The 26,964-nt window shown below is 37.5% G+C and overlaps 1 protein-coding gene across 1 annotated transcript; it reads right to left on the bottom strand.

Moving 5' to 3' along the window:
• Positions 1–14,509: 14,509 nt before the first annotated feature.
• On the bottom strand, positions 14,510–26,018 carry LOC146003987 (uncharacterized). Its single transcript, XM_083142527.1, has 2 exons — positions 25,432–26,018; positions 14,510–15,862 (listed from the first exon to the last, which is right to left on the bottom strand). Exons 1-2 carry the CDS (start codon positions 25,934–25,936, stop codon positions 15,558–15,560), a joined length of 810 nt encoding a protein of 269 aa, XP_082998653.1. The 5' UTR covers positions 25,937–26,018; the 3' UTR covers positions 14,510–15,557.
• Positions 26,019–26,964: the final 946 nt, after the last annotated feature.

Here is a 26,964-nt window from a genome sequence, read left to right as displayed (position 1 = left end):
ATTACAAAGTAATCAAAAACAATTAAATGGAAAGTCTACAGGTACTGTTATTAAGACAAGGAAAAATGAGGAAGATGTGGATAGTACAAACAGAAGCATGCAGGAGGTGAGCACCGGAATCTACAACAATGAAGAACAGAAAAAAATCGTGTACTTTCCTCACATAACATCTCAGAAGGATCTTATGTATAATTTGTTACAATTAATGGCGAAACTTATGGCGACATTAACTAAAAATTCTGACTTATTAAGCATAAAAGAAATACTAACAAAATGCTCACAAATAAATGGCCAGGTGCAGAAAATTATTGAGGATTTGGAAATTTTTGGAGAGACACCTTAGGGTGTGGAAGGAAAAATAAAGGAAAACATTCGTGGGGGTACACTGGAATGTAAGATCACTGAAAGCAAGAAAGCAAAATCTGGTGAAATTAATAGATGAATATAGACCTGAACTTTTATGTTTATCGGAAATCTCTGTGAACCCATCAAACATAAATTATTTTAAAGTAAATCATTATCACATAATTTATGAAAAGATTAAAGATGATAGTAAAGGAATTGCAATTATGATTCATGAAAGCATTCCATTTGAACCTATATCTTTTGATTATACATTGTCTATATACGACACATACAAAATTGAAGTCGTAGGAATTAAAATTGCTTTTATGAATCAAAAAGTTAGTATTATATCTATATATATTCCTACAGGTGCAGAGTCACAGAAATTAACGACAAATACATTATCGCAAATGTTTCAATGCATAGAAAAGCCTTTTATTATAGCAGGGGATTTCAATTGCCATCACACAATATGGGGAGATCAGGATGAAGATAAGTTGGGGAAAGTGTTAGTAGAATGTATGGATTTGTACAACTTTACTGTAATTAATGACGGGTCTGCTACGTATATAGGAAGATTAGGTACTCGGCCAACAGCTATAGATTTAACGTTAATGTCAGATGATATATGTGGTCAATTTCAGTGGGAAACAGACAGTGATCAAAGAACCAGTGACCATTATCCATGTTTTTTTTTATACTGATACTAATTCAGTGAGATCTTTCACTATTCCGCTCAGAAAATGGAAAGTTAACGAAGCTGATTGGAATAAATATTCTAAATTACTTACAATCTTATTTAAAAATACAGATTTAAATAATATTGATAAGAGTACATATGATTATTTTGTAGATTCTGTTAGTATTGTTATGGACAGATCATGTACAAGGGCAAAAGAGGAAGTTGTAAAAATGTATCCAATAGTACACTGGTGGAATAAAGATTGCCAAAATTTTAAAATACAGAGAATTGAAGCTACTAAAGTTTATAAAACAATACCAAATCAGGAAACTTGGATTAATTATAAGAAAGCAATAGCGCAGGCCAAGAAATGTTATATCAGCGCAAAGAGACAATCGTGGGCAAAGTATTGTGAAGACATAAATAACAAAGAGAGTATCAGTACCGTGTGGGCTAAATTTAAATCAATCCGCAAACTACATACCCCTCGATTAATACCACTCAAAGAAACCTGGAAAGATGAATTTATTATGAAGGTAACATGTAATAATAAACAAGAACCTGCAGATGCCCCTGATGAAATTTTCTCTTTCAGTCCTAAAGATAGACATTCACAAGGATTATATACCAATATCATGATCGATGAAATAAGAGACATAATAATAAGAGCCAAGGACACAACTCCAGGAAAAGATGGAATAACATACTCGATGATTCAAAACTTGCCGGAATGTGGTATAATATATCTTTGTAACATCTACAACTATATAATGAATTCAGGAAATGTACCGCAATCGTGGTACACTCAAATGATTTTACCAATATTGAAACCTGGCAAAAGTCCACATAAAGGAGAATCTTATAGACCGATAGCTTTGTCTTCAGTACTGGGGAAAATTTTTGAAAAATTAATTCTTAAGAGAATAAGTTGGCATATAGAGGGACAGGAATTATTTTCAAGGCTTCAAGTTGGATTTAGGAAGGGAATGGGGTGTACAGATGCCTTGGCAATGTTATCATCAAAAATTTATGATACAATGAAAAGGAAAAGTAGTCTTATTGCTGCTTTCTTAGATATTAAAGGGGCATATGATAATGTAAATATAAATAAATTATTAAACATTCTACAAAATCTGAAAATACCTTATATGCATCTAAAAATAATTTGGAATCTATTAAAAAATCGTTGTTTATATTTTTACTTTCACAATAAAGTTGAGGGTCCTAGATGGATAACAAGAGGACATCCACAGGGAAGCCCTTTAAGTCCTTTACTTTTTAATATATATTTAATGGATGTTCAAAGAATTTGTCCTGAGCCATTTGGATTTATACAATATGCAGATGATTTATGTATATATGAGAGTGTCAAGCAAGTAGATAAAGGAGTCACCAACATGGAAGCGAAAATAATAGAGATAAAGAAATTTCTTGAGAATAGGTCTATGAATATATCGTCAGAAAAATCAAAGTTGATTATATTTAGTAAAAAAGGAGCTCCGAAAAATGTGAATCAATATACAAAAAAGTTACACATTCCCATAGAAAATTCAGTGAAATATTTAGGCGTTATATTTGATAGTAAATTAACATGGAAACCTCATGTAAAAATGTTAGTGAAAAAGGCAGAAGTAATTTACAATGTATTTCGTTCTATGGCTACAACAAAATGGGGAAGTCATCCTAGTACCATGATGAATTTTTACAAAAACTATTACAAACCAACAATAGAATACGGGATTATAGTCTTTAATACAATTTCGGAACGTGTATTTCGACCTTTGGAAGTAATGCAGAGGAAAGTTCTACGAAAGTGTCTAGGACTGATGAAGAGTACTCCCAATGTTGCTGTATACATGGAAGCATGCGAATGGAACTTAAGTTATAGGAAAAGAGAAATGTCTATTAAATATCTGTTGAAAACAATGTCAGAAGTTAATCATCCGTTTAACATTTTATTCGACTTGGTTGAATTATATGATACAGGCAAAATTAATAACTGCGAAGATATAGGATGGGTGCAATTATATAATGAGTACTATGAGGATCATCAAAAATTATTGAAAGTAAGGAGTAAGCCCATATATACTCTAGATTTTCCTGTTTGTGAATATAGAGATATTTATTTTCCTGAACAATATACAAAATATGATTACATGGAAAGATGGAAAGATTATTACTTTATATATACAGACGGTTCAAAAAGTAGTCAAAATGTAGGATGTGCTGTTTATGATGTACAGAAGAAGGAATCAATTATGGTACATTTACCGGAAGATTTTTCCATTTTTACAGCTGAAGCTTATGCAATTTACCAAGCACTAATTTATACATATAAATTGCAAGAAAAAAATATATTAATATTAACGGATTCCAAAAGTGTATTATATTCAATTCAGTCGAATTATGATTTATTATTTAAATGCTCCCCATACATTATAAACTGTGTAAAAACTTTACAAAATTTAAGGAGCAGGGGAAAGATAATTCATTTAACCTGGGTTAAAGCACATTGTCAAAATTTAGGAAATGATATGGCAGATTTGTATGCAAAACAAGCTAGGGTAATTCAACCTGTACTGGAGCTGAAAACCTGGTACACAGACCTTCTACCGAGGGTGAAGAAAAAGTTGAAGGGAAACTGGACGGAATGGTGCAAAGGTGAATTTCAAAATGCAGGCAGCTTTTATCAGAGGATAGCTAATTTCAATAGAATGAGGCCTTGGTTTACAAAAGTTCAAGGTTCACGGAATGTGATAGTATTACTAAATCGTATTAGGTCAGGACATACAACTACTAAAAGTCATTTACAAAAGATTCGGATTGTACAAAACCCAAACTGTACATGTGGCAACAAGGAAGATATACACCATATCCTATTTGAGTGTAATAGATACACACAAGAAAGAGATACATTCTATAAAACTCTTATAAACTGTGAAATTCCTTTTCCTCAGTGTTTGGAATCTTTGATTTGTGAACCTAACCTTACAGTTGGATATATATTGTTATCTTTTTTTTAGAAAATGTGGCTTAACTATTTAATAGAAAAAAAATTGTTCATAGTATCTTTTAATAATAATGTACTAAAAAATGTAAGTTTATGTACAGTACATATGTATATAGATATGGGAAAAACTGCTTAGCGGTAATCCCAAGTAAAATGTAAATAAATAAATAAATCCCACATTTTAACTACACATGCGCGCGCACACACACACAGGTGATAATGCAAAAAGCACCTCGTTTAGCAATGTTGCCGACTAACTTTTGGGATACGATTATTATTATTATTAAATATACTATATTTATTAGTATTCAAGTATTCAGCTGTACAAAATATACGAGGTAGTACGTACAGCTAACCGACCAGCACGTGAGAGGTAGAATCACATTATTTTCATAACAACTCCAGCTGACCGCGCAAGTCAAGTTAGTGAGCCTACCAACAGTCCAGAGCAAGATCAACAGGGATAGCGATAGGTGCTGGGTAGAGATGACACCAGCGGCTCGTTTGTTGATTGGCAACTCCGAGACTTATGACTCGCTCCAAAGCTGCCAATGCAAAACAGCCAGAGATGTTACGAAAGTAATTGCTCTCTAATAAACGTAATATCACCATAATACACTCCTGTTATTATAAGCTGACTTACTTCTCACGACTTGTAACATGAATGAAGAAAAACGAAATAGACAACGGCAGATCATTAACAAAATCATTCATGCTACAGTTTTAACTTAGAACTTTTGATTTCACAGCTCTTGAGACAAAAAGTAAGCAACAGAATCTAACAGTATTTTCTTAAATGTACAATGAGAAATGTATTCCATTAAGCATTGTATCATGGCGGCTATAGCGATATTAGAATGCGAGTTTCAAATCCGTTGAAATATCTATGTAAATCAATACAAAATATTCAGTCATATGTCGGCAAAAACATTATCAAACTGAAATAATAATAAAAATTAATTATGAAAATTATATTTAATAATTTCACTTACTTTAAAATGCTTTCTTTGATTTTCCTGGAGCTCAATTCGCTCTCGACTTCTAAGAGTTTAGAACCTGGCAATCTTGAAAATTGAAGGGTGATGTAGCTTTGCTATGCTCCGTAATTTTATATAATTTATAAAGTTTTAAGTGAGTTATGGTGACTATTCTAACTCATGGAGAACTGTAAATACTGTAGCACTATGCAGAGTAAGAATTACTCTCCAAAATGCAGCATTGATACAGAAATTCAACCAATTTAGCTCGTTCCAGTGATCTTCTACACGAAATGTAAACCAACAGTATTGCCAACCACTGCAAGGTGTTATTTGGAACAAGTTGCTGCTCGTTCGATATATCGCAATGAGCTCCTGCGTGGAATGTGTTAAAGCCGTATCAAGACAGGAATTGAAAGCGCAGTGTTGTGAGTCTATTGAGTTATGCCATTTAACATGTGCACAGTTAAAAGAGGCATAGAGTATGTGAAATCCACAGGTGAAACATACCGTTGTAAAATTTGTTCCAAAGTGAGACGAAGTAGTCAGGACAGGCCCGTACCCAAGGGGGGGGGGGAGCCATCCCCCCCTCGAGCCATGACAATTTTTAATTAAACGTATAAAAACCTACAAAAATTACTTTCATGGTTTTCAAATTTCGCATGAATTTCGATTTTGTCCTTGCGCAAATGAATAGGTTGTTTCTGGTTAGAGGCAGACTCTAGAAGTCTGCAGTCCGAAATATTGGGCTATTTTAGTTCTATAACCATTGATGCAAGGCTATCAGACGTTCTGATTTAGTCGGGACAGTCCATTCCTTTTAATCAATGTCCCGACCTTTTCGTCTCGGCTCGGACACTACTTGCTATAAAGGAAGAAAGACATTGCGCCACTACAGATATTGTACTGGTTATGTAGGATTTCTGTATAATACATTATTAAAATTGCCTGAACTTTTTATGAGTCAAAAACAGCTGTTTCACATTCGACAAATAGGAACTCCTTGATTGTTGAATCAACTTGAATGGTTTCTTCTATTACAGTGTCACTAATGTCTCACATAATTAGAATAGAGGGGAATTTTATATGCTCTTTACATTATGGAAGAAAGGTTCTTCAATGACTCCAATACAAAACGAACCATATAAGGGCATTTGGCTCTTCACCCGCACCGCAAGGTCTGTGATCTGTTTTCGCCACCACTGAGCAGAAGGATAAAAAAACTTTGTTTTCTTTCTGCAACATGAGGGTTTCTCTGCAACTGATGTCCATTCTGCCACTCAATGGCTTAGGGCTAATTAATATTATGTAAATAGGAGAATCCACTTCGCAGCAGAATAGTTGCTAGATTTTTGGGGCAAAAAATTGCCTGAAGTACTTTTAACATATCTTGTTATTTGCCCAAAACACTCAAGAAATTATGTCGATTAATATTTACGAAATTGTGTCAATCGGAATTTGTTTTACTGCAACTTTTCTTCTTTTCTACTTGTAATTGTCTTGAACATAAATACACAGTGGTGTGACCGACCGTACAACAGACAACTTTCACAGTGTGCAGAGGACTTCAAGGCCAAGAAATTCGATCCTACGAACCGTTGAAAATGGCATTTTCTATCCCACATGTATGCATCCCCATTTAATAGCTTCTTGGTTGCCACTGGCACTTATATTTACTATCGAATAAGATTCTAAAAGCGAAAATCCACCATAGAAACAATATTATGACAGCAGACACACTGCCAGGGTGAAGTCACATAGCCGTTCCCTTCAGATAATTTATTTACAGGGTTTGCACTGACTCCAAAGTCCTGGACAAGTAGAGGAGGCAGGAAAACAAGGCTAGGACTGATGTTATTGGAAACAAATGATTTTGTTTTAAAAAAAGCTTTCAAAACCTAGAAAAGTCAGGGGAATTTAATGATTCTTGCTTGGCAGAATTTGTAACCGCAAACACGTTTCGTTTTATCTTCCCAAAAATTTTCCCTTTTGGGTAATATTGCTTATAAAGAGGTTCTTTCATTTATTTTCAAAAATGTTCAACAAACGTGATTCATTTGATTAACTTACAAAATTGAATTGTAACTCTTATTTTTAGCATGTTAAATTATTACACAGTTATGTAAAATACCTGGAAAAGTCAGGGACTCTGCTAAATGGGTGTGAACCCTCATCTATCAACCCCACACACATATGTTGCTTCCCGTAGGCTATTTGAATTGTTTGCACACATGTAGTCTACCCGTATCATATAATTTTTCTTTTCGCTCTCTGACACAAACAAATGTCAGGTCAACTCCAAATATTTGCCACGTGGTTGCATACATATAGGTTAGAAAATGCTGTTCTTCAAGATTTCGTAGCAAATTAGCAAATTTCTGTAACCACCCGCTCCCATACAATCCCCATCGCCCACCCACCAACATATGTGTATGTATATAGTATATACAGTGTATAATATGAGAGAAAAATTATGAAAATTCGCTTATGGGTCTGCCACCCACCCCTCAAAAAAATCCTGGGTACGGGTCTGAGTCAGGAACTAGAATCCATCATGCCAGCAGAGGTAACAACACTTTTTGACTTTTACAAAATAATCAAGGATCTACAAGAAGAAGTTAAGAACTTAAAGAGAGTAAATATTAGAACTTGAAAAATCTCTGGACTTAGCTAATTTGACATTTTTAATATAGCCATTTTGACTTTGTTGCTCATTAATGGACATTTCCATTAAATTTTACTTACAACAGTTTTAAAAACTAGACCACGGAAAGATGACTGCAAGTTGTCGCGTTTGTCTGCGTTCAATTTAAGGCAGAAACGAGACTTACAAAGTTGCGAGGCTGTTTTGAAAAGTTTCAGTCAACACTTGAAAACTGTGATCACTCCACATGAACTTTATTGAAGCAAGGAATACACATATGTATTCACAAAAAGTAATAACCTTCTTCACTTTATTCGCTGCTGTTTTTCGGCCTTCTTTTTCAGAGACCAATTTCTTTAGAATACTTATAACTAAGCAGGTCAAATATGAAGCTCAAAGTAAATAATGCATTTTTGCGAAATTCATTGTTGCTTTTCAATCGACGGTGGAGCACTGAATGAATGTTTTCCTGTTGGCGCTGCGTTGGTCTCATGGGACCGACACACTATAATTTCTATTTATCGATATTATAAAAACGAAATTCGAAATTTGAAAACATGAAGTTATGTTACAACAGAAATACTTCCCAATGGCATTAACGGCGCTGTCAGTGAATATTGAAAATTTCATGCTTCAGTTAACGTGTTAAAGGAAGGGTGCCCAGACCAAAGCGACGTGCTACGGGGGGGGACAAGGTCTAGGGGACACGTGTGGCTCATCGTGTCGCCTAGATCTGTTGTTGCAACGTGCGGTTTATTGTGTCGCCTATCTGTGCGTCGCTCAAACTGGGCCATTTCCAACATCTCTGACTATGTTTTTTTCTGAATACCGTGTTTCCTTCGTTTGTCGTTCGAGCATACGCGATGAATGCATGCTTATTGACTGAAGTGCTGCTTGTCGCTTCGGTGTGAAACTCTCGTGTCGCATGTTGCCTGTACCTTCGGTATAAATGCATCATTAGGGGAGATTTCAGAGCGAAGAGACAGCGTGGATTCACACCGAAGCGACATATGTTTTATATGTTTCTTCCATAAGCAAGCATTCGCCGCACATAGGCGAACAACAAATGTTTATATGTTTTTAGTGTTAGATTTTATTTAATTCTAGCCTTCTGTTAATATTTATCAATGAGATTTCATAATTATACAGTCTTGCACTCGTGCGTTATCATTATTTTCTACATGTTGCTATGGACCGTATCCAGGATTGTTTAAAGGGGAAGGGGTGGATATGAATATGTGGAGGAAATAGAAGATCAGAAATGCTTTGAGATTTATTGAATTAGGTTATTTTTGCGTTGCTTTTCCGTCAAGTTTGTCTAATCATCAGGACGGCGATTAGCAATGATATGATGAAATTGATGAAAAATTAGAGACATAAAGAACACCTATGTCCAGGCTGAGATTCGAACCAGGAACCCCTTGCATCGTAGTGTGCCGTTGGAGTATTAGATGTGACCACTATGGCCAGTGGCGTAGCAAAGGTTGGACGAACTGGGCGACCGCCCTGAAAGGGCCTCACGTTGCATGGAGTTGATGCGAAAAATGTAATAAAATATAAGTGAAAAAATGAGATAGAAAAGGCTAAATTTTGTGGCCAATAAAATTAAAACATTCTGTTTTTATCTGGCCTTACATTCTAGTAAAAAGTTATATACGTCAAATCAGGGGCGTAACATACAGGCGGGCCCTAAGCTTAAAGGGGCACGAAAAAGGGAAAATTATTGTTGTATTTCTCATGTGAAACATTTACGCAAGAATTCACGCTTGGACATTTTTTCCCATTTATTCTTTTCTTGAATAAAATCATCTTGTCTTGTCCTTTCTTCTTTCTCTTGACCTTGCACTCCGGATTTTAATATTTTTACAATAAAGCACCTCCAACTGTAGGAAAACAAGTGCGAGACATTTAAATGCTTCCGTTGTTTTCGACCCAAGGAGGACATGAGTAGCATTAGCAGTTCTTCCTTCATTCCTACAGCTTCAGATTTCAGCTTCCGGAAAACACAGAAATACATTTTCAGGATGAACGAAATTATTAAATATCGTTTTCGTCAGTAATTTATTACTATTATTTAAATATTATGACTTACTGACGTATCTCTGAAGATTTTGTACCGATTCACATTGAGATATCAAATTTAAAGAACGGATGGGGACTTCGCATTCTAATTTCGCCAGGGCCTCGCGATATGTTGTTACGCCACAGACCTGTGGCGGCGATTGGGTTCCAAAACTGGGGGGAAGACAGTTTTCTTTCCATCGTAGATAAGGTTTAGCATAGTGCGGGGGCAAAAGTAGCAAAAAGTAGGGGGGAAACTGCCCCCCTCGCCACTGACTATGGCAATATTACAGCTGGAGATAAACATACAATATTGTAGATTTTCAACTTATGGCCCAAAGCAATAGAAAAAATTAAACTCACCGATACACCCTCCTTCATCCCAACAATCAGAAACACAGTCGCTTACAGACAAATGTGCCACACAGCGTACAGCTTAGAGCTTATTGCTTACATTCAATTCTCGGAAGTATTCAAATAGTTCTATGTTCCGTAAATTAACAATGTTTCCAAATTTCCTTTAATTTTTTTCTGTTTCTTCTCAATGAAAATACATGATAATTCTATGTTTAGAAAATACTGTAATATATTTACAAATTAAATGTTGAATATTTAAAGAACATGCTTAAATGCGAGTTAACAAAAAGAGAGACATTTTTGCATCACAGGGATTAAAAGTAATGTACTGTCCCGACTCAATCGCTAAATCGGACGTCTGGTAGCCTTGCATCAATGATTATAACAGTAAACCTATCCAGTATTGCAGACAAAGACTTCTGCACAACAAACACATTAATTTATGCAAGAACAAAATTGACATTTTTACAAATTTGCAAAATTGTCGATGTTATTTTCACAGATTTTTATAGGTTCACATTTAAATATTTCATGGTTCGAGGGGGGCAGGAGGTATGGCCCCCCATGGCCGTTCCCCTGGGTACAGGCCTGGTTGAGTATCAGAATCACTCAACCACATGATCCATTTCGGAGGAAGTCCAAACCACCACCACAGTGATGGACATATTCTATACTAGCTGATTGCCCGGCGTTGCCAGGGTATTTATTTATCCCAATCTTGTATCAGACAGGAAAATAATGAATTCTAACTATATATAGTGTAAAATGTAACTAATTTTAAATGTGATCGTGAATGTCACCAATTAGCTTAGCGACTTCGAAAACTATGGATTCGACACTAATCTAGGTCATTTGTGACATTTCATTTTTCACCTCCTCTTTCCCCCATGCCGATAGGTGATGCACTTGGAGTTGAACCGCATTAGGAGTGTCACGAAAACTATGGATTCCATTCGCAACACAACCTGGATGTTAGACAACCGGAGAAACACTATCGTTGTGCGGATTGCATAGAGTCACGGACGTATGTTCGTGCGGAATTTATATCGGTGGTTCTCTATTATTTTACATGTCACCCCTTTCCACCCCACCCCTAGGGGTGCCAGTAGTATCTTACCCCCACAGTATTTATTTCCAGATTGCAAGTGATACGTGTACCAAGTTTGGTTGAAATTTCTCCAGGCGTTCGAGACTTATTGCTGAACAAACAAACGCCACGTATACACATATACACACATACATCCATTTTTATATATAGAGAGATTAGAAGTATTTCAACTTCCGTCGCACCAATGATCTCTGCCCTTCTTTATTTCACCTGTCTGTAGTTCACAGGTTACATATAAATATGATTTCTTACAGGAAATTAAAAAATAGCTACACGGCATTTATTAATTTCCTGTTATGAGCAGTTTTTCTTAGTGAATGTATTAGGAGGCAAGAGGCTCCCTCACCCTCCTCCGTAAGCACGCCTATGCCTTTGCTGCTTCTAGAAGTATTTTAGTGTTGTTCTGAACTGTCTTTACATCATTCCCTACTATGCTAGCATTATCTGCATATGCTAATAGATCAGATACTCCATTTAATTTAATCTTTCTCTAGTTTCTTCTTTCTCTCCCTACACTAACCGAAAATTCAATATTGCATCGAGTTGCACTTTCTCTCAGCTTTCACCAAATAATATTGCCATTATTAGTATTTCTGTAGCTTTTACATAATTTTAACTTTTGTGTTAATATTATTTATTGCTCATTATTGTCACTTCCGATTACATATGTATAACATATGTCTCTCTCGCTTGCTCCCCTTTTCGATGACAAAGATTGTTTGTTGATTGTAAGAACAGTGAAGGCAAAGCCCACGTTCTTTGATCAGGACGAGTATTATACTCTGTCTCAGTTATCTCTAGAGCAAGCGAACGAAAACAAGTCTCTGTGCAAGTAGTGACGTGAGACGGCTCCACCAATGAACACGTGAGAGGAACTGGATTGCGTGGAGTTGGGGAAAGCGACTCCAGTTACCAACCTTCCCTTTCGTTCTGCCCACTCGATTTCCTCCATTTCTCTGCCTCTATGCGCGACCATGCTCCAGAGTTGGCTTGGACAGGGTATAGTATCAAACAAATTGTGTTTGGAGTACCATTGATTATTATGAAAGTAAAGTAAAGTGCTCCCCTGTGCTATGCAACACGCCATGAAGGTGTATAGAGGGTTAGGGCCCCACACTTTCTTGATCTCTGCCGAGCTGGGGGTGATGTGATCAGCACCACGCCCCTGACTACCTTTACCCCCCAGAGTTTCCCCCAGGTATCCACTTTATACGACGCTGGGTGGGCGCCGGAGCCGCTTGAACAGGTGGAAGAAAATCCCGGTTCTCCACCGCCGGGGATCGAAACCGGGTCTCTCGCATGGTAGTCAGACGCTCTAACGACTGAGCTACCGCGGCTATTATTATTATTATTATTATTATTATTATTATCATTATTATTATCGTCATCATCATTAGTAGTAGTAGTATTAGTTGTAGTACTGTAATTAAATAGTTGTTATAACGTCGTCGCCTCGGGATCAAAGGGTCCCGGGTTCGATACCCGGTGGAGTGGTTCGGATCCCGCTTTAACTGTAGGTCCACTACCGATTAGCCTTTCTGTGTTTAAAGTGGAATTGAAGACAATAACTCAACTCCTGTAAATAGAACTTGCTCTTTGAATTTGTTGGTAACATTTTTAGAGCCTTCTATATGCTTCCTGTGCAAGTACGTTTAATTATTATACCTTGCCATATCCTATCTCTGAGTGATAAGTGATATCTAGGGTGTAAGGCGTGTCCTTTGCACTAAAGTGTCAAGCTCACTTCTCCGTGGTACGTTTTGGTAAGGTGAAAGAGGCTCTGACATCTGAACCTCTGTAGAGCTGTGTTTTGTCCTTATACAGGGTGAGCATGAAGTCTTTCCCCGATTACAAACTTTTATTGCTAAAAAACTATGCTAGATACAGATATGCGGTTTGTTGGAAGTGGTAGCTTAACTCATAATGTTTTGTTATCAGTACACTTCAGTACTTCTCTATAGCATCCCGTAGTCGTGTCTGAAGAGTTTGCATATCAGGAACTGGTGAACTAAACACTGTGTCCTTAATGTAACCCCATAAAAAAAGTCAAAAGGGTTATGTCCGGCGAATGCGGTGGCCATGATATGGGAATCAGAATAAGAATCAGACAAAACAAAGAAATTAAAAAAAAACTACTTATTTCCATAGGTTTTATTTGCCTATCTACCGTGGAAGTTGAGATATAAATATTCATAATCAGGGAAAGACTTTATGCTCACCCTGTGATATGTGCTGAGTGCCCCTTTACAGCCTCAGCTTTTAAACTAAGTAAGGAGATTTTTAGTCCTTAGAGACACGTTTGATTTTAGTTATCGTAATGGGCTTCATCCTGTATAATGTGGTGGGTGCAAACAGTCCAAGTGTTGACGCACCCGAAACTTCCATTCGAATCAATCAATGAGTGATGCGTTCTTAAACGGAGCTCTAATTCACTTCACTCTGGTTGACCACAAATACAATTATATTTGAGAACTGGTGTGGTACCGTGCAGTTAGAAAAATGAAACTTCAAGTGGATATTTATAGAATCTAGGGCCTCACGTTGGCGCAGTGGTAGCGTCGTCGCATTGTGATCAAGGGGCCTCGGGTTCGATACCCGGTGGAGGCACATGGCACAATGGTTCGGATCCTACTTTAAACCGTAGATCCAGTCCCGATTAGCCTTACTGTGCATAAAGTGGACTTAAACACCAACTCAAACCAAACTTATAGAATCCAAAACCTAGTCGTTATCTAACCCAAATGATCCGCCAATGTTCAATATCCTCCCAGCTCTTCGGCCACTGTTGCTTTATTTTCAGGTATGAAGCTGATATCCAATGGAAACACAGTTCAGTGATTTGGACCTTACTTAAAATTGTAGCCTTAATCCAGATTACCCAATCTGTGCATAAAATCACAAAAAATATTATTTCTGGTAACTTTGTTGTTTCCTGTCAGTTCAGTACAGTTAAGCATTTATACCGTTGTTAAGCAGACAATTTGGAGCTCAATAAGTATTAATAATCATTCTCTAAAAATACACAGTTTGAGCCAAATACAAGTTAATTCCAACGTTATAACTCACAAAATGAACGATGAACAACAGAAACGTTCATCAAATAAACATAAATGTTTCGATGTTCGCACATAACCACGTTCCATCCCTCTAAGGAAATGTCATTGGTGCTTTTACATTATTGATTAGCAAGTTCGTTATTATTTTTTAATTCAAGTACATTCATCATATTATAACCACTTTATTTCCAGCCAGTCCAAATAATGTGACGAAAGGAAAATAGATTGTGGAACATTTTCTTACACAATTAATTTTATTGGAAAAGTATGAACGAGGAAATAAAATACAACATAAATTGTAGAATGTATTTATATAAATAATTTACAAATAAATAAAAGTATCGTCTTAAGTGTTTGACAATGCATTTTTGACAGTGTTCACATGTTTTATTAAACTGATCAGCTAGTTGACACTTCGATTATGTTATGTGTACATTGAGCTTTCTGTTTATTTTCAAGTTAATCAAAACGAAAAGAAATGAAAACAAAAATTTCGGGTGCTTGTTTACCTGTTTCAACAAATGTTTCGTCGCCTTGTAACTCACATAAAACATGCAACGTGTGAATTTTATTGCCTAATTTGTATACAAATGACAGTTTTTATTGCTAAGTTTTACGAGGTACTAATTTACATGAATTATAACATAAGACAATTGCAGTTTGATGAGCTAAGTGCTTCCGAAACACTGAAACAGGCAATAAACATACTATTATTGTGAGCTTGAAGTAATATTGCTCACTGTTTCATGAACACTCAAGTGAAATACTTGTCAAATAACTTAAAAACATGAGCACGGCCATGTTCTTTTCCCATCAAGCACCGCGAACGTGAGGTACGCAGGGGGATCAGCATACGTTGAGGTATTGGAGTGTGAAATGACTTGGTATAAAAGTGCACGTGTGGAATTGTGATGGCTTTCCATATGCAGCAAACTGAAACGCGTCAAATTGAAACTCGTGCATGTAAGAATCGAAATGGTCATGTATTAAGCCATCGCGCATGGAAGATCAAGACCTCATGCTTTGTAATTTTGCACTTCAAACTCGCGTGTATTGGTGCACTTTTCTGTAACACTAACGAACCGAGCGTCACGCACTAATGACAGGGCTTGCAAGGAAAATGGCTGACCGCTGTGCATGACGGGAATTCAGTGCCACGTATCGGGTAAACAACCTGATGAATTGATATATAATTTTTGTGGTCACGAGTCCAATAGAGTCGAATTTTCCTGGAAGGTATATACGCGTAACGAACACTTGTTCAACAGATTGTGAATCTCACACTTTCTTAATTGTACTGACCTATATATTATTGCGTTACGGTTTCTGTGCGCGATACGCCATGTCCTGTGAGTATGTGGGATCAACATGGAGGATTCTGTTCGATGCTGTTGACTGCTTGCTGCTCGCCATTTCTGCTTGACCGCTGTTAGACCTGCCGTTTTCATGGGAATGCTTGAAAGCCTGCATGACAGCGATGATGAGGGCTCCCAATGCTACCAGCACTGCCTTAGCTGCCATCATTTTAGCACCCATCAGTCCCATCATTCCCATTGCTCCCATTCCCATCATCATCATTCCTCCACCTGAATGATGTCCACCTTTACCTTTGTCTCCTCGACCTGCAAGGAATAAGAAAACCTAATCAGAAACTGAGAACAAAATATTTATCAATATAGCCACTATTTTATTTCAACAAAAAATTGAATCTACTTTTGACAAAATTTCTCAGATTCACTTTGGTACAAAATATTCCATGATTTTCAACGAGTTTTTTTTAAATAATTTTTTATGCTGTTCAAAACATAAAGCTTGGAAATAGGAAAAAATGAGTTTTTGACAAGGAAATCTTATCTTATTGTACATTCATAATTACATCTAAATGCGATCATTTGCCAAAGGCATACCATAAATACAAAATAAATAAGTAAAAATCAAAGTATTTGGATTTATTTGTGTTTATTTTATTTCTTCAATGGCTGAAATTCTTGAATTTGTTTGTTTCTTACTATAATTTTTGTCACGACATTGCTGTGTTTTACCTTTTGTAACCGACATTGAATTTCTTTGTATTCTTGGGTCTTGCAAAAGATGTACATGTAGTACAGAGATATGTTGAGCAATTAAAGAATTGCAACTATTGAAAGTATAAATCAGTGCTTGAAGTTACTTTCACTTAGTGTGTGTTAATCAAGGAGTCCCGGGTTCGATACCCTGTGGAGGCACATAGTGTGTTAGTGAACATAAAAAACCAAATCAATCAATCAATCTTGGCGCGAATTGTTATTTTTAAGTTCATTTTATGCTCAGAAAGGCTAATCGAGACTGGACCTACAGTTTAAAGTGTAATCCGAACCACTCTGTGTCGTTCTCCGTGTCGGGACGCGAGACGCCAGAGATCACGGGTTCGAATCCCGGCCTGGGCGTGAGACTCCATCAATTCCATCATATCACCCCTAATCTCATCTTCGCAATTAGCCAAAGGTGGCAGAGAAGCGAAGTATAATATACGAAATTAATCAATCAATCAACCAACTGTGTGCCTCCACGGAGCATCGAACCCGTGATCCCTTGATTACAAGCCAACGACGTTGTCACAACGCCATCAGGGAGGCGACATTCTTTGGTTTTCGGCAGAGAGAAATATATTGAAAAGACTTAACAATTAAATTAAAATCCCTTATCTAAGGTCAAGGATCAAAATTGTTCAAGTTTGGCACGCGTTACCATATAATATTAGCAGTACTTGTTCTAGGTGTGAGAATGGCTGGACATACGGGACATGAATCGAAAAATTAATTAGATTAAAAAATCTGCAAGAATTGGAAAGCTTAGTTTCTCAGTCCAAGCACCCATGTCCTACGTAGTCATAATAAAAAATAGATATTAATAAACAATTAATCATGTGTTGCACCTTCTCCTTAAGTTATCTTCCGCAGTTAACTCTTCGATACAAATACATATTTGTAATGTTTGTGCCTTCTACTTCTGAATCCAGTATGCATGTTCACTTTTAGTTAATACGTTGTAAATTAAATTATATGAATTCTTATTAATTTATGATAATTTAAATAAATGCTAGAATACGGTAGTGCTTCAGTATTTAGTATATATAGGCTTAGAATTAACTGCTCAAGGACTTGTAGGATTTGCAGTGAATTCTTAAAAACAAAATACGATTTTTCTTGATTGAATATGCATTTTAATTAACTGTTATTTTTATAAAATTCGTAGATTTTGAACTGTCAAGAAACCAACAAAATATTGGATTTATAACAAAGTTCACAAATATGTATAAATGGACAAATAAACTAATAATTTGCTTCGTAGTAACCTTTAAGGTAGAACTGTGGTCTTTATACAACGTTCTAACGATACACTAATATCAATGCTTTGTAGAGTAGATTAGAAAATGTTCATCTTAATTAATGTTCACTTATCGCTTGGAAGATATAGGAAATATCACATAAACAGAATCGAAGGCTCGTAGCATCATTTACAAATTTGTCTACAAAGAACATATGATTTGCAGTTCATCTCGCTACCATGTACCGTGCAACAATGAAATAGCATTATACGATCATGTTGCTGTAGAGGTCATATAAATTGATATATTTAAAGTTGTTATTGATGAGAATTTTGATAGGGCGTTTGACGTAATCATACTTTATTTTGTTTTTCTTTTAATTAAAATTTAATGTTATTAATAAGAGCGAAGCAATAACGTGCAGTAATGATTACATGTAACAATGTGCGATCCCTTCTGCCATGGCAGTAGTGTGGTAGAGTCAGATTGTTTTCATAACAACTCCAGCTGAGCCGCGAGTCCAATTAGTGAGCCTACCAACTGTGCAGAGCGCGAGCAACAGGGATAGCGATAGGTGCTGGGTAGAGATGACGCCAGCGGCTCGTTTGTTGATTGGCTGCTCCGGGACTTATAACTCGCTCCAAAGGTGCCAATGCAAGACAGCCAAAGATGTTACGAAAGTAATTTCACTCTAGAAATGAATATGACAAATGTGATCTTTTTATTCTTTCCTTAACCACTTTATATACAACCACTACTAAATCGAGTTGTACATAGTTGATTACTTGGCTATGGTATAAGTTATTTCTATAAATAATGGCCTTATGTTCTAGTTTGAAAATATTAATATTTATCAAAGTATAATTTCCTCAAAGTCTTACAATATCATGTTTCTGTATACTTTGGAATTTAGCCCATAGAAAGAAAAACATAGTCACCGGCAATAAAGGTATGTGTGTTGCCTAACTTTACAGCGATGAGTGGATTTTAATAGCAACGTTTCAATGGCAACTTCTACCAACCCCGTATATTATGCAACACACATAACGCCTGGCAGGGAAGCAGCAATTCAGGATGTAGGTATCCGATTTCTTTTGCCGGTGACTGTACACATCTTACTCTTAATATTTCCATCCTATCGTTATCTCTTAAGCCTATTTTATAATAAAATTTGAGCTAATCTTAGTTCTCGGTTCGTGTTTCAATGAAAGTTCAAAAGAATTGACAATTACGAACAATTATATAATGGAGAAACATGTCGCTGTCCCTAGTTCTGTGTAAACATGTCCCGCTTCCCACTTTATTTTCTGTGAACATGTGCGTATATATTCTTTATTCAAGAATAGATTTTTCAAATCCTGCCTTCTCCTTGGGTTGAATCGTCATCGGTTGAACGAGTCCAAATTGAGGCAAAGTGAAATTAAATTTGAGAAGCTAATATTTTTGATTTTTTAAAATTTGATTTGGTGTTTTAAGTCCACTTTATGCACAGTAAGGCTAATCGGGACTGGACCTACAGTTTGAAGTGGTCCAAAAGCTAATATTAAAAGTCAGGTACGCAAAGGGAAGTTTTGATGAACCGAACTCGTGCATCGCTAAGCTCAGACTTAAATCTGATCATGAATAAGCACATTGCTCCCTATAATCTTTATTTACATTTGGTTATCAATGCATGATTACTGCGAGATGTTTGAAATAACTTGCCAAATACTCTCGTTCCTTGAGTATGCATATCCATACAAGGTCTCCCCGATGGCGCAGTGGTAGCGTCGTCGCCTTGTAATCAAGGGGTCTCGAGTTCGATGCCCGGTGGAGCTACATAGTGGTTCGGATCCCACTTTAAACTATAGGTCCAGTCTCAATTAGCCTTACTGTGCATAAAGTGGACTTCAAACACCAACTCAATCAAATAGTTTTCTTTATTTGAAGAAATGTCTCACTTGCAATAATGTGTTTCGTGCTCATATCGCAAGGTGAAATGTGTAGAGGTGGACCTCTATATATTTCAACTTTGAAAATGTAAATGGTGGAAATATTCGTGATTTTCGTGTGACAGTTGGAAGACACAAATTTCACAAAATGACAGTCCTAGTAATTTTCATTAAACCTTATCCAAGGATAATTCAAAGCAATTTAACGCATACGTAAGAAGATAATCGCACAAAACAGTTCAAATTACACGCTACGACGCCAGGGGTCCCGGGTTCGAATCCAATCCTGGGCATGGGTGTTTTTTGTGAGTGTCCCTTCATCATTTTCATCTTATCACCATTCATCCTCATCTTCGCGATTAGCCAAAAGTGGCAGAAAAGTGAGGTAAAATAATACAAATCAATCCAATGCAACTATTATTCCTCAGAATATAAAGGGTCTCCATGTGACGTCATGTAACATTAGATAAATATTACATGGTGAGGCATCTACTTAATTTGTTTTCATTGGGAATTTGTTTATTTATTTCTGTTCTTATAACCTGGAAAAGAAGATCGTATCACGCTCCCCCCTAGAACGCAATCCTCTTTGGATGACCACTTTACATCAAAGAAAATTCTGAAAGATCAAATTTTGTCCTAACAACCACATGTCAGGTCCACGTGGAGTCCAATAAATCGTCCCGCAAAAACCTTTCCCACCAATAGCGTTCGTCCAAGAAATGACAGCTCTTGTCAACTCTACGTGGAGTAAATGAGATGTTGCTAATTCAGTTTCTTTAGAGATTTCTGAACGCGAGGTTGCAATTCTTTATCTCTGCTAGGTTGTGTTATTGTGCTGTGCTATTTTTTATATAATATATAGACCTTGGGAGTATAATGTCACAGTGAATGAATGGATGTCTAAACACTGCAGGCAAAAGTGGCAACTGAGCTTTACAGGAAAACAGGTGGTGGCTTGAAACCAGATACGGGTCCGGTTGGCTTCGTCTGGGGTTGTGTCAAAGATACCAAACTGGTGGCAATTCATACCACCCACCTGACGCTCTCTCACTATATTATAGCAGCTCTTATGATTTTTGTGCCTATCGTGGTTCAATGGTAACAACATGGCCGTACCATTTCCTTGATCCCATCCTTAAAACATGAGACCGAAAAATGTATATTTGAAAATTATTTGAGATTCAGCCTATCTAGTTTGCAGGCTATCTTCATTTTATAATTTCCATACTGTGAGAATTATAAGATGCTACAAAGTCCTGACTAATAAACCTCCGAATTGAAGTTGGAACATCAAGAAAGGACTCGTAGTGTGCTGGAGAAGAGCTATATTATACGAAAATCGGACGTACTTAAGAGAACCTCATGCAAGATATCAAATAAAGATAGAACACTATATTTTGACCAGTTTACTGCAATTTGTGGATTCAACAAAGAAAATATCTGATAAAAGCATTAACACTTACTTAATAGTTAACGATAAAGTAAGAGAACATTACATGTTTAGATTAATTTCGTTATGAGGACATCTCCTGGCATCTAATGGAATTTAACTATAACTTTGGACGAGCGGCTAGCGACAACTTGGAAGTATATGCTAACACCACAGGGACGGAGACAGAGGTGGGCACGGGTGGGTGACCGCCCACCTAAAACTTACTCCTCACACCTATTTGCCCACCCGAACAAATTCAACAAATATTAACACTTTAGGAAAATTTGAATTATTCAACAAGTAAATATTTTCTGGTGTTTTCTACATGAATATTATTGAAAAAAATCTTCACAAGTTATCAGTCTATAATAAGCTTTGCAGTCCTTTGGCAAAACATTATTTTAATAAGTAAGTTTATGAAAATGGGAGACCTTTATGCAGATTGAACAAATGATTGTGTGTTCCATATATGTTTAAAACTTTCCTACATAGTTTTAACACTGACATTCACATATTTTTGTCGGTTATGAAAACCTTTTCATTTCCCTCAACCAGTAAACAACACTTCTTTCAGTTAAAAACTCATAAAATGATACAATGTTTATATACGAGTGCATACAACTGAATTATGAACAAACTAATTTAATTCTCCGCCATTGTCTGCCAACCGCCCTTTCTATTACTGTCACCGAATATGTAAAATGAAGTGAGTGCTTTGTTAATGTAAGTTTTGCTCTTGAAGAGAAAAATGTCATGCAACACAAGCTTAAATACAAATCACATTTATTTCACGGTTGTATGTATGTAAGAGCGTGATTAGAATGCGCCTTTGCACTTTCTTGCAAGCAGTGTCTATTGGGAAGAAGGGGAAAGAAAATGAAACATAGATCCCAAATAGATTAGGGAAGAGATAGAGGTAAATATGGACGAGAAAATCAGTTAAAATTGTGGTTCCCAAAGTGTGCGCTGCGAGCCGCGAAATATTCCTATATTTGCACTGAAATAACACTACTTGGTAGTCTACACATGGTTTTAGAATGGGACCATCGCATAAATTCAAATGTGTGATTATTTATAGGTATTTTCTACTCTTACGACAGCCGATCGTCATGCTGGCAAGGAAAGTGGGGAGCTGGAAATACCCAGCAGACCAACCAGACTACAACTACAACAGCAGTCTGTAGAACGAGGTGGAGGCAGCACCTCCTCCCCTCGACGTCGTAACTTTCAGAGCCACCGCTGTTGTCTGGTTGATCTGCGGAGTATTCCCCGCTCCCCACTTCCCTTGCCAGCATTAGGCCTGCCCGCCGTAAGAGTAGAAAGGACCTATAGTGTGAGCAAGATTTCTTTCCGGAAGGGGCTGGTACTGAAAAGGTGGATATTAGATAGCTGCGGTATTGGGGGGCGTTACATACTCTAAAATATATCGTAATTACAATTTTAAAGCTTCGTTTTAAAAGTTGGTCCAAAATAATTATGGTTCATAATAGGGGTTCATTCTAAGGGGAGTTTTCATTTATCTTCCGTTTATCCCAAGCTCTTTACTGTGCATACGTAAAGTTCTACATTAAGCACAATCTTTAAAGGTCTTTTAATAATATTATTCAATTCGAGATTTTCAATTTAACGTTATTTACATCTTAATCCCTCCTATTTCGTATTCGATTTCGGAAAGAAAAACACAAAAATTTCATTAAAAATCTCTAGCTGTGTAGCACGCATTAGAAATTTCTGGTAATGCTTCACAGACATGATATATTGAATGAGTGGCTTGTTAATCTCGTCGTATATCTCAGGATAAACTTAAATAACTTTGGGCCCCATCTTCTTCACAATCTTGACGAGGCGTGTGAACACCACGTTCTGTGTTGCCAATTCTTGGAAGAACATCCGTGGAGGTCGGTGAACTTCAGTAAAGTTCAGGAGAGAGGACGGGGATGCTGTTGACGGTACAAGATCTTTCGCAAGAAATAACTTCCTTCAGGTAGCTTTTCAGTCACTGATCGTGAATCGTAACAATGAGAAATGCATGATGATTAGATTACACCCTGTCCCAGTTAACTGTAGAGCAGGGCCGCGCACATCGGCAGGTACGATCCTGACCGTACATGTACGGAAATTTCATGTCATGTACGGACGTACGGTCCAGTAATTTCTTTTTTTAGCTATTCGTAGGAAATTCCTTGCAACCTCATTGCGCTTTGAGTCGTGCGTATATTTATAACATGCTTGTGTTGTACAGTCATCAGAAATATAAAAATGGGATATCTACATCCTGAAATATTCACTTACCTGCTAGGTGTCATGTGTGTTGCCTACCTCTATAGCGATGAACGTACTTGCTATTGAAAGGTTGCTAGCTACATAGTCGTAAAGTTAGATAACACACACACTTTACAGATAAGTGAGTGCTTCAGGATCTAAGCCCCGCGACAGGTTAACCTTGCAGCAACTTTTCGCATATATAGACCCAAACGTGCGCGCAGAAAATAGTTCCGCTGCAATACTGCGGATTTTCTCACTGTCTGTGATATGAACAGCTCAGCGGTTAAGGTGAGACTGGCACGGGGATGCTGAGTGCCGCTCTAGAGTGGATTGATACATGAAACCTGCTGCAAACTTAACCTGTCGCGGGGCTTAGTGTCCCATTTCTATTGCGGATGACTGTACAATACTGAAGTGAATTAAAGTGCAACTGAGCGAAATGTGCAAGTTTGTGCAATTTACTTGGACATATAAAGTTCATAATCAGTAATTGTACGCAATTGAGCAGCTGTCCCATAGTTTGAACCCAGGATCTTATAATTCGCCAACCATAAAGGTATTCACCTTACTTCCGTGACGTTTTGCTATGGTTTAATAAGTATAACGGAAACAGTGGAATCGGGAACCTGAACGATGTTACTCACCCGGAAAAGATTTACGTTGTTTAAATCTGATTAGATGTTCAAAAAGTCGAAACCTACTCTTGCACCAGGATTACCTGGTTTCAGCTAATATTTATGCTCGTGAAACACCATTAACTTATTCATAATTAGTTCCTTGCTCTTATAGTAAGATGAACTTGTTTTCAAGACATGAGCCCTGTTACTTGCGTAGAATTTCAATTCTTGAAACTAGATGGCTGGACTCTAGTGAGGTACAAATACATACTACATGTGCTCGTGTTTATTAATGTACACCTTTCCCTACAGATCTGATACTTGCGTAAATCACAGTTATAAAAGTGGATGTGTTCAAAGTTTGTTTTCGAAATTGTTAACATGTGCTATCGTGCAACTTTAAGCTTATCCCTAACGGGGGGTATAATTTCTAGTGTTGAACAAGATGTGCTAAGTAAAAGCATAAACAGACGGTTTATTGTAGTTAAAGTTTCCTTAATCATCTAAGATTTGATTTGATATATTTTACTTCGCTTTTTGTGCCACTTTTGGCTAATTTGTGAAGATGGGAATGAGGGATGATATGATGAAATTGATGAATGGACACTCAGAAACATCCATGTCCAGGCTAGGATTCGAACCCGGGACCCCTAGCGTCGTAGCGCGATGTGCTAACTACTCCGCCACAGGGGCCGGCAGCAATCCTCTAAGAAAAGCTACATTGAACTCTCATGTGCTCATGTACGCAAGTAGTCACCGAAAGTTCCTGTTCCAAGTCACGTTCTTGTCATGGATGTATCTTTGTGAGTGTTCCCTAGCCAATTTCATCTAAATCATTCTTTGTCATAGTTACTCCAAAGAGACAGAAAACTCACGTAAAAATAAGAGAATTACTGAAGCAAATGTTCGAAGTTTACCCTGTTTCGAAAAATAACATTGATGTCTCAGTAAGAGAGGGGTTTTGCTGCTCAATTCACGATCTAGCCTATGAAGGTTCTGGGTTCGAATCCTGATCAAGACATAGCTGTACAGTACTATTGTGTTTATTATTTCTTCTTCTTCTTCTTATTATTATTATTATTATTCAAGTAGAAGAGACTGAACAACCAACATGCAACATTACAAGTAGTTGATATAGAACTAAGCGAAATAGATTTGGTATAAGCTAGGTATGCCACTTTTCTGCCACTTTTGGCTAATCGCGACGACGAGGATGATGAAATGACACTCACAAAGAACACACATTCCCTCACTATAACATGGACCTAACTTAGGTAGTCGAAAGTCAATCACTTAAAACAACCAAGCACAGAGTTGGCATAAGTCAGTAGCTTCCAAGTGATTTTAGAGGGGGAAGGTCAAACACACTTTATCAAATAATTCAGTTTTTTTCCCTTGTAGTGTACGTTTGAAAGGCTAGGTTTTCACTTTAAGATGCAGATTTAATCCTGGTTAGTGTTTGTGTGTAAAGTGATTTAACGAAAAACATTTGTAACGTTCTGTTGTCCATTTCGACTACGCATACGCAGATGATATAAAAAAAATCAGACACCTCTTCTTGGGCTGTTTTCTCTAGTGGGTGCTGTGCAAGACGTGAAGGAGTGTTTCCAAAGTGTCGCACTTGTTAACCACTTACCTTCGGACATTCCGCGACCTCTCTGGAGACTCTCGTCCAATCCAAACTCGGCGTTGATGATCCCTCCGTCCATGGAACTCTGAGACAGGCTGAAGGTGAAGCCAGGATTCACACGGAACTTGACGGCACGGCTCATCAGCATCTTGGAGATCCCAGCTAAGAGGAGCTGGTCCAGACGCTCGTTCGCATCCTGAAGACTCCTGGGTTGGATGGCGTTGAGCGCTTGGTCGCTCCAAGCCCTGGCGCCATCCTCGGACTGCTTCCCGTGCAGCTTCTCCATATTGACGCCGTCAAAAAGCTTGAAGGCTCTCATCTGCAACATCTTGTTGAGGTTCGAGAAGAGCTTCACACGGGCGCACGTGTAGTCAAAGTCCTGTATGCAGTCCATGAGCCCCTTTGCCCTGTACTTGGTTTGAAACCTTGTCCACCAGCTGCTGGTGGCTTCCCCTTTATCGGCGCTCAAACTGCCGGCACTCGCCAGAAACACCAAGAGCAACAACAGCATGTCTGAAGCACTGAAACAAACGCTTTACAAAAGTCCAACACACAGGGCTCCCCCTTGATCAGCTCACCGAGTCAGAGGAACAACACGGACTGGTGCATGACCGCGTCGACCGTAGCTTTTATACGGCGGACCAAACTTTCTGGTGGCTGCTTCCGATGAACAATTAGTCCAGGCGGTAGACTCAAGCATGCCGTCCTGGTAAATCTGACCACTGTTGCAGCGACGACGGAGAAATTTTTCATGCTCAATCAGCCGGATAACAACTCGCCGGTGGCGAAAAACGCACAGGAAAATGGCACCTTTTTTGAGCACAATTGAACATTTTTATTACTTTCATTGCACCTCGTTTACTTTCAGCTTACACCCCGACTGAAATTATTTCTTCTTCTTCCTGTAACTCTTTTGCACACATTATTTCCAGAAAGAAAGCAGCAAGAATACGCCAATTTCCACATTTAGGTCTCATTGTTTCCACTGCAGATACTATCTAATCTCACCCTGTCTCCCCGCACGCGCAATACAAGTAAGTGGTGAAAGTACATGAACAGCCAAGAAACATTCAGAAATTGACCTGGTTGCAGTAACGAAAATGCATAAATTAAGCACACTTTGCTTACACTCTTAAATTCTACTCAAGGTTAAATGAGGTTTTAGACACAATAGAGCTACTAGTGACAGGTTCTGTTAATTCAGGTTAGGTTAGGTAGGTATGATTGGAGTAGGTTAGGCAAAACTTAAGTAGGTTAGGTTAGTAGGATTGAAGCAGCTTGAGTTTGACTTAAAATGACTTAATGTAGCTCTGCAATACATGCGAATAGTCGACGTGCCTCATTATTTACACTTAAGCTTTCGTTGCTTATGTGTAACTAATGTTGATTTAAGTTACATTCACTTGTGTATTGTTGACCTACTTTCAACAGTCTGGGTTAACCATTTGTCCGGTTAAGTTTTACTTTAACTTTCGTTATATTAAGGTCTGGTTTATCTAGATGCAACGATGTTGGGTTAGATACGGTTAGATATTGGTA

Source organism: Lepisma saccharinum, chromosome 21 (assembly GCF_977018435.1).
Source record: "Lepisma saccharinum chromosome 21, izLepSacc3.1, whole genome shotgun sequence".
Taxonomy (NCBI): domain Eukaryota; kingdom Metazoa; phylum Arthropoda; class Insecta; order Zygentoma; family Lepismatidae; genus Lepisma; species Lepisma saccharinum.
Note: the sequence above shows the minus strand (reverse complement) of the source record. Positions and strands in the feature narration are given on the sequence as shown.